This window comes from Tyto alba, unplaced genomic scaffold (assembly GCF_018691265.1).
Source record: "Tyto alba isolate M040663 unplaced genomic scaffold, T.alba_DEE_v4.0 Super-Scaffold_38, whole genome shotgun sequence".
In the NCBI taxonomy this organism is placed as follows: Eukaryota; Metazoa; Chordata; class Aves; order Strigiformes; family Tytonidae; genus Tyto; species Tyto alba.
In genome coordinates, this window is record NW_024881313.1 from 23758867 (window position 1) to 23771822 (window position 12956).

Genomic DNA, 12956 nt, shown 5'->3' on the forward strand with positions numbered 1-12956 from the left:
AAATTGGGCATGATTCTGAATTTTCTGCATTCCTGAGCCTGACTTACACCACAATTCTGCCATCGAGCTTAATACAAAGAAAACGCAAACTTGCAATTGGCCTGCTCTTTCTGGCAGCTTCCTACTGTGTGATGACCCGAGTCAGCTGAAATGTCACAAGAGTTTTCTAAATCTTGATCCCTTATACTGACTGGGAAAATAGAGCAATCAAGCCATTGGTAGTTGTCTGCTCTCTTGATCTCCTTGGAAACCTTTCCTAGAAGCGAATACAACTATTTTTGCTTCTAAAACATGGCCAAAGAACAGGGCGAGAGGTGAGTGTACTCACTTTAGGCCACTTGCTCTACTTCCCTCAGAAGTGTATTTCCATGTTCTTTTTTTCCAAGAGCATGAATCCTTTTCCTTCTGTCTAGTGTTTATCAAGATGCCTTCCTCTGGTGTTGGCCAAGGTGAGTGCATAAGCTGCTCCTTTGGCAGCTTCATCAGCGCAGAAATGGCTGTATCATTTGCCTCATTTAATGGGAGAAGGGGGGACTCCGGTGCATGGGGTTGGGTTTTTTTGGTTTGGTTTTCTTAAATCTAGCTTTGTGGTTAGTGCCCGGTCCTGGAAATGTAATGCTGCTGGCTAGAATACTGAGATTCAGGTGGTAAGGGCTGTAGTAGCACTGGCGTTTGACTTCTACCTCAGGAGCAGATTTCTTCCAAGACTGATAACTAGTTTTCAGTCTTTGACTACTATTTCAAGAACTGCTTCTCCTTCTATGAACAAAACTTGATTTTCAACTTTGGAGTGCTGCAAGACCCGTAACTTTTTATATTTACCCATTATTACAGAGCTACTTTCACAGACTATTCAGCTGCCTTAGTGATGAAACAATGCCAGATTTGGTTTGAGTATCTTTCCAGGTAAGAAGGTTCCACAGAAAAGCTGGAATGAGAGGGAAACAGCATCCTTTGGACATGGATATATGCAGGAAAGTTCAGGATACCTTTTGCAAAGAATTTCATGTAAGAATTCTCAGGCTGTCGTAGGTAGAGGGGTGGGTGGTAGGATGATCAGTAGTTTTGATCTCCACAAAGTAAAAAAAACCTATTGCTCTAGAACCTAGGGACCAAAGTAGGTATGGAAAGATGCATCAACTGAAGCGCGCTTCTGGTTTTATGCACATTAAGTACTCCTCCAAAAACCATCTTTGTGCTTGACTTAATTTTGCTTTTACAAAGGGATATATGATGTGTCTTAATGATGACTGTAGCTGTTACTCTTCAGAGCATCTCTAAAGGTTTTACCTTCATCCATCACTGTAGTATCTGAGCAACTAACATAAAGTAGTATTCATACCAAAGTTTTGGGTAAACTCAGTGTAGTCTGGCACTTGCCCCTTTCCCAAAATTTGAGAGGGTGTGCACAGAATCAAAATGTTTTGAGAAGTTTTGGTGTTTGATTTTTGTTTCCTTTATTGTGGTACTTTGTTAATAACAGTTTTTGGACATAAAGTTGTGAGTGTTCTTTGATAAATGCTTTTGTTTCATTCAGGCAATATTGAGTAACTGGACACACAATTTTTCTTGTCTGTCAGTGGCTTATCTTAAGCTTTATGTCGCTTTCATAGTGAGTCTAAGTGGAAATTAATTCAATGCCCGTAGACTATGATTCACTGCTCTGAAAATTAGTATCCAGTTTGTGCTGAAAGTAAATTACTAATTTGTGAGTGACTTGACTTCCAGTCCATTGTCCCCTTGTAAGGATTCTGCCCTGTCAACAGGTGAGAAATCTGCACGGAACAGAGGCAGACCCTTGCTTTGTCACATCTGATGCGTTTCTCAGAAGAAACACTCCATAGCTGCAGATTTGGATGGAATGCTTTAATAACTCCTAGACCAATTTTTCCAAAATTACACACATCAATTACCATCAGTCACTGGATTTCCAACAGGTAAACTGGCAACCAGTGATGAACTGCCTTTTCATCCAGTGTCTCGTCCTTACAGGTTAAAAGACCTTCTCATATATCCTTACTTCTTACGCAGTGAAAGCTCCTCTGCTCTACTGATACATCACAGGATGGCTTGTCACTGATGAACACAGTAGAATTTGTACGTATATAGTTTTCAGACTGACCAGCTGAAACCCAAGTTGACTTTTCACTTTGTCCTCAGTCAGGGTGCGATTTGCTCTAGTGAATCCTTGCCCTGTCATGCCATGGCACAGCATCTTCCCTTGTGGTTACTCAGCAGGTCCACACAGGTTCTATCACTTACAGCATATCCCTTCACAAACCACAGCAAACAAAAGCTGCAGCCAATCTCCTTAAAGCTACATGATTAATCTTAGTGAGAAAAGGGGACACCAAGAGAAGATGGATTTGAATAGAAAATGTGAGTCAATTTGTGTTTCCCATGGGCTCTCATGCTGCATTAGAAGCCTAAGCTGCCTTCATCTCCTGAAGGCTTAAGGAGTTACTGCAGTCTGAGGCACATGTGACCTCTTGTGATCTTGCTGTAAAACCTCCAGGTTTGAGCCTCCTGGGGAAAACCTGTCTTTGGGCTCAGTGTTGGGCTGAGTTACAGCACCAGGGTACAGGGAGTCAAATGCAAACCCGTGGGAGTTACTCTTCCCTCCTGGGTGCGCTGCCTGACAAACCTGTAATGTCGTCCACTAAGCTGATGCCGTGGTTGCTGTTTATGATACTTTTACTACATTCAGCAAACAAACACTGTTTATAGTAGTTTTAATACATTCAGCAAGTCAAAAAAAAAAAAATAACAACATTAAGGTGATTGTCACACACACACAAAAATGAGAAATGCAAATCCATTCCGTGCGCTTTCTTCTTCTGTTATTCTTGCCTTTCTGAAGCCTTTGCTTCTCTGTTGTATTTATTTTTCTATCTTTTGTTTTCTTCACTTCTTATATTCCCCGAAAGTCATTGCATTTTAATCTACATATAATAAATATATACCGTATTACATTTAACTTTGTCACGGACAATCTTTATCATTTCTAAACCTAAGCTCTAGCTTGTTAGATTCGGTCTTGTGGGGTGATCTGCCACAGTTTCCAAAAAAGGTTAAAAACACCGGAATAAATATGAGACCGTGAAGAGCCCCGAACAAAATGACAAGGAACATGATCTTGAAAAACGTCCTGAAGATGTAGGTTTTTGCTGCAGCCAGGACAACTACTCCTAGTATAGTAGAGACTGCACCTTGTAATACTGGGTAACCTAGCAGGGACAGAGCTTCGCTTGCCCTTTCATTGGCTGACGCCTCTTTACTCGTAACAAAGGCATAGGAAATATGAGCAGAAAAATCGACTGAAAACCCTATACAAATGACCAGGTTGATCATGGATATGGAATCTAGATTGACGCTCCAGAATGTCATGAAACCGGCAACACCAACGATAACAGAAGCTATAGCAAAAGTCACCCACAAGCAGCACAGCGGGTTGGGAATGAGCCAGAGAGAGACAACGAGCATTGCCCCGGCAGCGACGACAACGTTCTGAATGGTGTTCTGCACTATCACCAGGTACTGATCGTAGTAGATGAAGGCGGGGTGGTACACCATTAATGGAATGCTGCACTGCTCGGCCGTCTCTCTTAACTCATTGAGAAGATTCTTCTCATCAACGGCCGAGGTCACGTTCACCGTCTGGATGAAAAAACGTGAAGCTTCTATTTTATCCCGAGTCTTGTTAATGTCCCACTTAAAACTGTGCACAATTTGGAACAGTACAGTTAAGTCATTAATAAAAAGAGTCTCATCGTTTATATGTACCAAGCCACTCTGGGCAAGTTTTGAGTATACTCTCAGCCACGAGACTGAGAGGTTCTTATCTACATAGGCAATGCCCTCCAAGTTCTGCATGCAGTTCTCAATGCCAAGGCGAACAGTCTCATTCCAGTAATCTACACTTTCAGTAATGACAACCATGACCCTGGGCCCGTACGCTGAGAAGTATTTGTCGTCGTCATAGTACGGAATAACGTAAGAGTCATCGCTCGCCAGATTTCGAAGATCGATGCCTTCCCTGATCTGAGTACATCCATAAATGCTGCCACCCAAATATGCTCCGTACAGCAACACCACGAGTAGCTTGATCCAGGTACTTGTAAGAAAAGGGCCATAATACTTTCTAAAGAATATGCTCATTGGATGTTCACCTTCTGGCTGAGCTGACTGCCCAGAACAGTTGCCTATACAGCAAGCACTGTACAAGCAGGACATCTCAGCCTGGTCTTTATCTACTCCCACAGGCATGCAGGTTAGCCAGTGTCGGTTCCCTTGCTCCCTTCTGTGATTTAACACAATAACTGCCCCAAAGAAGGTCATGGTATATATATAGCAGAAGACAAAAGCAGTGCCTGTATAGAGGCAAAATGATCTCACGGACGGAAAGGCAGTCCAGGTGCCAATGAAGAAGGCCAAAACGTCTGTGAGAGTGGTGATGGTCACAGAAAGTGCTGCTTCTGCATAAGTCTCAGCCAGGAGAGATTTAACAGATTTCCCTTTTTTTCTTGAACTTTGTTCCCAGCAAGCGATCATGATGAACATGTCATCGACACCAACTCCTGCGAGAGGAGAAAAAGTTAATGCTGCATTGCAAAAGGCAGCTTCCACTAACACCCAACAGCAGTACAAAATTCATCACCTTTAAGGCTGCATAAAATTTTGAAAAAGAAAGCTAGGCTATTAACATTGCTTTAGTGCTGATGCAAGTTAAGCAGATGCAGGAAAACGGATCCTTTGTGTGCAGCTGAATCTGTTACGTTTCAGAAGCTTCTGGTGACCCGACAGGCTGTTAAGCTCACACCCTGAGCTGCTGAAGGACTAAGCACACCTAGTCCATCTCTGACAAGTGTGTTGTAGCTGCTGTCCGGGTGTCCAGTGATGTCGATCACATGGATTTAAATGCATTGCTTGTTTTGATGCTCAACTGCCCTTATCACTGGAATCGTCCTCCATTATCTCTGGACTCTCTGCAGCAAATTAGACGAATAATTCCCTGCTCTGCCTTCAGCAGATAGGGAGAACAGTTCCCATCACATGGGAGACCAGTGATCCCAGTTTTCCAGAGGTTCACTTTTTTATGCTCTTTGCTCTCCACTTCTCCCCAGTTTATCTTTGAGCATTTGTTCATGATTTAATTTGCATTTATCTTCACATTTATACCGATGCGCTCACATATATTACCTACCAGAGTGCTGGGAAACCCTGCCAGGAAGACAGGTCCTGGGCTAGCGTTTTTGCTAAGACACAAAAGTAAGCAAGCCAAAGTTCAGAAAGGAAGGGCCAGTGTGCTCTCAGCTCTGCTCACTCTCAAGATTGTAATCACAGACCTTACGGTTATTTTAATCACACAAACAGGGAAAGCAAGACCACGTGAATAGAGGAGCAAGCACAGATGATACAGCTAAGCATGAAAGAATAGATGAAATCACTACGTCCTGCCTGAACAGACGGTTGCCAGTAGACATGCAAAGATGAATTAAGCAGCACATCAAAGGTACTAGTGGATGGCAGCAAGCCAGGCTGCTTCCAGAAAGCAGGCAGGCTTCAAAGCAATTAATCTGACGTGCTGATAATTTGTTTGCTTTAACACACAGAAGACAAAAGTCTGCATGTGATTTACAAAGAAGAGACTGGCTTAAGCCCTTTCCCAGGTACACAAAAGGGTCCTTCTGAAATTTAGAGCCTCTGCAATTGATGAGCAAACAAAAGCAAATACAAAATGCATTTGAATTATGCAGAAAACAAAGAAACAATATGTGTCCTAAGGAGCATTTACATTTGGCATCTAGTATGACACAGAGCCTTTACCAACCCAGAAGTTCCATGTGCTTTCCTCTGCGTGAGACCAAGACCAAAAAAACATCACATGAATTTCTCATACAGGACACCAGGTAAGGATTTAAAAAGCAGTAATTTATTTGCAGCAACATTATCTAACGGTATTTGGAAAGTTCTGCACTGGCTGTCAAGCAGTCTGTGCAACCATGATGCGATGATACTAACTTCCTTGCATTTTTTGGGGGAGCCGGTTGCACGAATGGTGCATCACTTCAATTGTATAACTAAAAGAGATTATTTATTCTATATTGCAGAGGAAATTTTGTATCTTAAAAAAATGAGATAGATTTCTTCTTTGAAATTACAGACAGTCCTGCCCATTGCTTAAGCTGTATTCAGGCCCAATTTTATCTGACCAAAGACTACACTCTGAACATGGAATACAAACACAGTAACTTACTTCCCAGTAACTTACTTCCCATATTCACCTCCTAATACAGGGACCAGGTTAAGTCAGTGCTGGTGTAGCCCGAGCTGCACACTGGACACATGTTCCATGGTGCTGCCGTTGAGCTACCGTGAGGCTGACTAACAGCAGAGAAGCAGGGAGCTCTCACTGGACTGCAAAAAGAGGGGGTCAAGAGGTGGATGGTTTGGGGGAGACCTCTGCACCTGCTTGAATTGCTGACAAATTCAGCAGTCCCATAGGTCAGTACTGACAACAAACTGTTTTGGGGTGGACAAGCTTATCCAGACCTTATGAGATATGCAAATGCTTACAGTATGCCTACAGAAAACAGCAGGGGAATGAGGTGACAGAACCCAGTTGAGCTCACTTCAAGTATTAGCACTAAATAAATGATTAATCGTCCTGGCTGAAGTACCAGGGACGCTGGTGAACAATGCCAGAAGTGCTAACTGTACCACCCTCTCCTTTACCATTTTCAGGCCGTAGCACTGGAAGCAGAGCAGGTGTCGTTTTTTTGGAAAGAGCTGCCGTTGCGGCAGCGCCCAGCTCCAGCCCCAGTGTAGGCACACTGAGCTGAGCCGCTCACCCCCGGCAGGAGCTCAGAGGCGGCCGCACCACCAAGTGTCTCCTCCCCTCACTGCAGGACAGAACTGCTCACATCAGAAAAGACTAACACCGACAGGTTGTTCTAACTCCCCTTCAGTCTTTGTATCTGAATCCGATTCGCTTTGCCTACTTACCCAGAATAAGAAATGGCGCGTTTGCTACAGTGACGACAAATGGCACTCCACAGAAGAGCATCAGTCCAAAGCTACTTAATACAGCTAAACCGGCAGAAACCACTCCACAGCATGCAAGCCAGACATTATTCCTTATACAGCTCAGTCTGAAAATATTTTAAGGAATATCTTAGTTACACGTCCAATATTTCACCGAGGTAATTTGCATGACAAGTGCACAGATACCAATGACATCCTGTCTGTAAGAACTCTTGCCGAAAGCTGCTATTTGCTACGAGAGCTCCCAGGTGCCAGCACTGGACAAGATCAATTTATGTAGGAGGTGCTAAATACATTATTCCTGCTGGCCAGTTGTATACCTGAGTGAAGATGTGTACTGATTTTTGCATTGTAACAAGAGAGCTGGCAAAAAGAAGATACGTAAGCTCTACCTGTGAGAGGCTAGATTTAGGGTGACGCCGCAAATGACGGGAATTTTAGAAGCTCTTTCCTTTTACATGGGTTCTTGGTGCAGCGTAGCAGTATAGTATGGAAGCATCTCACAGGCAGCAAGTGCTGCGTAGAGCAGCTTTCTGAGCAGGCAGATTGGCTACCGGCCATTTGCCAAGATGCCTGCGAGGGCGGGCTCAAGGATTCCCCGTAAAACGCTCCCAGTGGGAGACTTCCCACCACACTGAGGGAAGAGAGACAGCTGATACCCAGAAACTGCAGAGCCTAACGGGCATGATGCCTAATGCAAGCACGAAACCAATAATCCACCCCCCCACTAGAATTTCCTTTCTCAAGCACAGCACACAAACACTGCTGTACAGCTGTTGAACTCACAATGGTTCACTCTCCACCAGCCCAAAGAAAGGGGGAGCAAAGTTCTCTGTGGACAGCAGCTAAGGCTCAGGCCCTGCTAGCAAGCAGAATACCTAAAGCTGTACCCAAACTTGCGGTAATCTGTGGAGCTAGTGCTCGTTCATCTGTACCTTAACTGAGAAAGGGGAAGGAAAAAGGTGCAAACAGGTCTTTAACATGGTAGACTTCCTCCTCCCTCCCCTGCCTCCTTCCCCTTTTTAACTGATCTTCACAAAGAATTAGTATCTCAACAGAAGGATGAGCACAGCAGCTACAAGGAAAGCAAGAAAGTACTAGAATAACCTTAGCAATAGCCCCACTGATTCCTTCCCTCCCCCAAAAGGATGACTTTTCTGTTTGACTTTCGTGCATCTTTTTGGTGAATGCCTCCACTGGGGATGCCAAGTTGAGCTGCTAAGTTTTATTCAATGGAAGTGCTTGTGTGGAATTCTGCCGCTGCCAGGCTGGCTAGATCACGCTTCTGGCCCCCTTCCCGCACAGGGTGAAGCAGAGCCCTTTCATCATTAAAAGTGCTTACTCTGGCATAGTGCTTTTCAGTGCCAAATCTACAGCACCTCAGCCCTCTTAAAAAGATGAAGAATAGGGGCTTGTTTTAGTTGTTCAAATAGCTTCAAAAGCGTCAGCTACAAAAAGGATTCTTATGAGGTGGGGACTACGGGAACGACCGACGGCTCCAGAGCACAGATGAATGGATACCAGCATTCAAGCTGTGCATCTCTCAACTGAATGCTTGTTCAAGTGTTTGTCTGGTATGTACCGTGAGCCCTGTTTAGGCAGCTGGGAAATATGCACATGGAGGAGAGAAGGAGCGGAGACACACGTTTTGCCTATCCCTAAGTATCACGTGAAGTCTGCAGCTCCAAGAATGCCTTTGCTTGACAAGAGCAGAAACCAATTCAGGCAAGGTAAAGAAGAGCGCCGGTCACTTCTCAGTGATCCACAGCTTAGAAGACATTTTACCTTAGGCAAGAGATGACCGAAAAGGTTATTGTCAAGAAGTACGTTATGGAGAAGAGTGGGATCACGCTCTTGGTATTTCCTTCAAACTCCTGTTGTCGGGACAGCGAGGTGAAGTAAGTCACCTGTTGTTAAAACAAGGCCAGAAAAGATGAAGCACTTCGACTCTTCTGCTTGGTCCTTATCCACACGCGTGGGCAATGCTAAACGCCGTGCTGGCACCAAGGCCAACATTTCTGTGGCCCTCGCAACCTGCGGGTGCTCCCGCCCTGCTCCCTCCACCGTCCCCTTTCCTCTCCGCGAGCACTTCGAGCCCCCCCGCACGGCTGCACCCGCCCTGGCCTCACCTGGATGGAGGCGAAGCCCAGCGCCTCCAGCTCCGACGGGATGTCCCGCAAGAAGCTCTCCAGCCACCGCCGGCTCTCCGCCGCGCCGGGGCCGTCCTCCCGCAGGTAATACAGCAGCTTCAGGGCCCGCGCCGACAGCACCCGCCCGCCGGCCCCCGTCCGCACGCCGCCCAGCGCGGCCCCCAGGAAGACGCCCTCGTAGACGGGGAAGGTGAGGTTCTCCAGGGCGGCCGCCGCTGCACCGCCCAGCCGCGGCAGCAGCGGGTTGGGGCTGGCGCAGGCGCCGCCGCTGCGGGCGCAGAGCTGGGGGTAGCCGCGGGCGCGCACCGCCGCGTCCAGCCGCAGCACGTCGCGCCGCGCCGCCGGGGCCAGCACCGAGCCGCCCCCCGCCGCCACGGCGATGAGGGCGGCGAAGGCGCCCTCGGTGGGCAGCCGCGGGGCGGAGAAGCGCTCCGAGTCGTTGGTGGGGAAGTGCTGCCGCACGAAGTCGCGCTCGGCCTTGGCGGGCCCCCACGTCGGCGTGAACTGCCCCTCGATGTCGTTCGCCTGCCGCTGCGGCAGGAAGAGGAAGCCGGCGCCCAGCCCACCCGCCAGCAGCAGCGGCACCAGCGCGAAGGGCCAGGGGCAGGCGGCCACGCCGCTCCCCAGCCTTTCGAAGAGGTGCCTCAGCGGCCGCTCCACGCAGTTTGTGTTGCGGCAGGAGCAGCTCTCCGCAGGACGCTGCGGCCCCGCCATCGGCGAGGCGGAAGCCCGGGCTGCCGGCGGCAGCTCCCCCGCCGCGGGCGCGCCTCACGCCGGAGCCCGGCGCTTCGGCCTCTTGCTGCGCCGAAGGAGAGCCGCCCTCTCCCCGCCGGCGCCGCGGAGGGAATGAGCGTTTTCCCGCGGCGCGGCGAGGGCCGTCCCGACGGGCCAGGCGGCCCGGGTCCTCCCCCGTCCTGACTCACCGGGGCTTCGCCCGCCTCCCCGCGGCGGGCGGGCGGGGATACGCGGCTCCCCCCGCCGCGCCGCGCCGCTCCCCGGGCTCGGGTCTCCGACGGGCGGGCACCGGCTGCCGCCGCGCCCGCGCTCCACCTGCCGGTTTGGCCCCGAAAGGGCCCGGCCCGCCGCGGCCGCGGGGCCGTTACCTCGCCCGCCGCAACGGCGCCTGCAGCCGTAGCGGGGCGCGGCGGCGATGCCTTCTCAGCGGTGATGGTGCTTGGAACCGCTGTCTTTGCCATCCACCACCTCCTACCTGTGCACTTCGTTTCCTGCCCCAGTCGGTCGCCATGGCTGTCTCTGAAGCTACACCAAAGGGTAGGGTCTGCAAAATGATCTGCAGTGACGCAAAAGAAAGTGCCCTTTTGCACAGACGAGTGTGAAGCATGGGCACTTTTCTCTCTCCGCTGCTACTGACGACACGTTGTTTAATGGCTGTTGGAGCCGCTTGCTTGCACTGATGGGGAGCTCTGCCAGCCAGGTGCCTTCACCGTGCCCTTTCCTCTTGCTCAGGCACTTGCCAGGCTCCTCGTTTAACATAACAGGGTAATCCTGCAAAAAGAAAGTGACTTTCTGTGTGTGTAAAGAGCTAAACAAACTCACTGTGGGTCAGGTGAGTCTCGGGACAGATGCAAGGGGAAGGCTGAGGTACAGCAGGAGGAAAGAGCACAGCTGGTAGCAAGGCTGTGTCATGAACAGTTGTCTCATGAAAGCTCACATGTAGTGGGGAGCTGGGATTACAAGTAATTTTGGAGTTTGGGTTCAGGAGCTCATGTCTTGAGCTCCCTGTAGTAAACAGGATTCTTGGGTATGTGAACAGAGAAGCCTAGGGAAGGGACTTCCATAGTATATAATGGAATCAATTAGACTGATGTTACAGTATTAAGTTTAGCTCTAGCTTCCATGTTGTAAGACAGAGGCTGCATAATTAAGAAGTGAGGGATGAGGTATAGTGATCCTGAGCCGGGGAGCATTCCATATCGAGGAGTTAAGAAGACCACACGTAAGTGAGCCTGTGCTGTGCTGCGTGCCCAGCATGGCCTTCAGGCTGGGTTGTGCTGCACCGCTCCCTTCCCGCAGGATAACCTCAGCCAGCCCATGCTTACAGCCTGCAGGCAGCTCCCGCTTGGTACCAGCGATTAGTCAACGTAGACTTATTTTTCTTTACTGTTTTCCCCAAATTTGCTCTAGTCCTTAGATCACCACTAAGGATTATTCTCCTGCCTGGGAGCAAAACATAGAGAGTGGTTATGTACATCTTGCTGTCTTTGCTGTCTTGGTAAACAAGCTCACAAAACAGGGGAGTGAGGGCTGAAGAAATTAAAGACTTTGGAACAAGGTTTAGTGAACTCTGGATAAAAATAGACCTGTGTCTGGGACTACGCTACAGAGACACACCTATCCTCATAGCCACACACCAAGAAGACTTCTGGATAACGTGGCAGTGGACCAGGCTGTGGATGATCGGTTGAAACTGCAGCAGACATGAGGAGACAGTGTCTAGCTGAATGCTTTCAGTGTGAAAAACAGCCATGAGGGGTTACCGACTGTTTTAAGCTCAACGAGGTAGAAAATAAAAGTTGACCACTCCTCATAGGCAGTTTCTTTCTGGCTCCTCAGGAGCTGAAGACAAGCTCTGGTAATGACCAGGAGGTAGGAAATGGCCTGGTGGCAGGAGTTACCTGATCAGGGTACCCAGTGCCTTGGGCACAGGCAGGTGCCTTTAGGTTCACTTTCTGAGGCTTGGAGGCCTGACTTACGGTGTGGGGAGATGGCTCCACCAACTCTCACTTCAGAGTGGTCTTTAAGCAGGAGGTATGTGCTAGTGTTCTCCAAGAATCTGTATTCCTAACCTTGTTCCCTGGCCTATTAATGCATTTTGTATTAACTTCTAATAGGATAAAATCTGAAACACTCCTTGGGGCAGGGCCAGGAACTTCACTGCAGGACTCCCAAGCAAGTTGTGCTTTTTCTGTATTTGTGTATGAAGCCACAACCTCTCTCTTGAGAGTTACATTGTGTTTACTCAGTCTAAGACTACTGAAGATGAAGTGGATACTGAGCACAGGTCTCCCTTTCAATGGATGTTTTCTGCTAGGCTAGTAAATAAAAACGCAGATGATAAGCCTTTTGTTGCCAGGCTTTGCAAAGAAAGCATCTGTTGTTCTCTTCCTTTCATAATACAGTTGGTGGTTGTTGGGTGTGTGCTGTGGTAAAGGCATTGGCTCTTCAAGCAGACTTCATATAGTTTGTGTTTCCCGGTGGCTTAGAAGGGTTTTAGAGGCTGGATGCTAAGTCATGACAGTTCTCTCTATGTGTGCACAGAACTGTGGGACTTGAATCCAGATATATTGAAAGATTAAAAGATAGTAGATAAGAGAATTTGAACTTCCCAGTTAGAAGACTATCTTTGATGTTTAAACTGATTTGTGATGTATGTTGGCTGTAATATTTTTCTCAACAGCGAAAACGTAATAAAATCTGATTTGTGTGTGAATTTGCATAGCTGACAAATACAAGTTGAAAGCACCTCACAAGGACTGATAAAATGCTGACATGATTTCATGGTGTGTGTGCAAATTGGTGCCAGTGTCTTTGCTGTGAAATGCCCAGAGACATTTCAAAGTAAGGTTCCAGAGAATTACTGTTTGGAAATATCGCCACACAGGTCAATATTCACAATACCATATGTCTCTGTGTTTCCCAGTGGTAATGAAATGGTGACAAGCAAAGCAGACACATATCTGACATGTCTAGAAGAGAGCAGAGAGGAATAATAGCTCATACCCTATATTTAAGCAGCATATG

General features: G+C 47.9%; 1 protein-coding gene across 1 annotated transcript; it reads right to left on the reverse strand.

Annotated features, from left to right (window-relative positions):
• Positions 1 to 1845: 1845 nt before the first annotated feature.
• On the reverse strand, positions 1846 to 12603 carry PTCHD3 (patched domain containing 3). The gene is made up of 4 exons (XM_032991296.2): positions 9174 to 12603; positions 8830 to 8951; positions 7006 to 7151; positions 1846 to 4577 (listed from the first exon to the last, which is right to left on the reverse strand). The coding sequence occupies exons 1-4, from the start codon at positions 9906 to 9908 to the stop codon at positions 2983 to 2985; spliced, it is 2598 nt and encodes an 865-aa protein (XP_032847187.2). The 5' UTR covers positions 9909 to 12603; the 3' UTR covers positions 1846 to 2982.
• Between the last annotated feature and the right edge of the window lie 353 nt (positions 12604 to 12956).

Coding starts and splice junctions, on each gene's coding strand:
- PTCHD3 (XM_032991296.2), bottom strand. CDS start 9,908: ATGGCGGGGCCGCAGCGTCCTGCGGAGAGCTGCTCCTGCCGCAACACA. Junction 7,152..8,829: donor TCGGTCATCTCTTGCCTAAG/GTAAAATGTCTT, acceptor AAATATTTTCAG/ACTGAGCTGTATAAGGAATA. Junction 4,578..7,005: donor CGCGCCATTTCTTATTCTGG/GTAAGTAGGCAA, acceptor CTCCTCTCGCAG/GAGTTGGTGTCGATGACATG.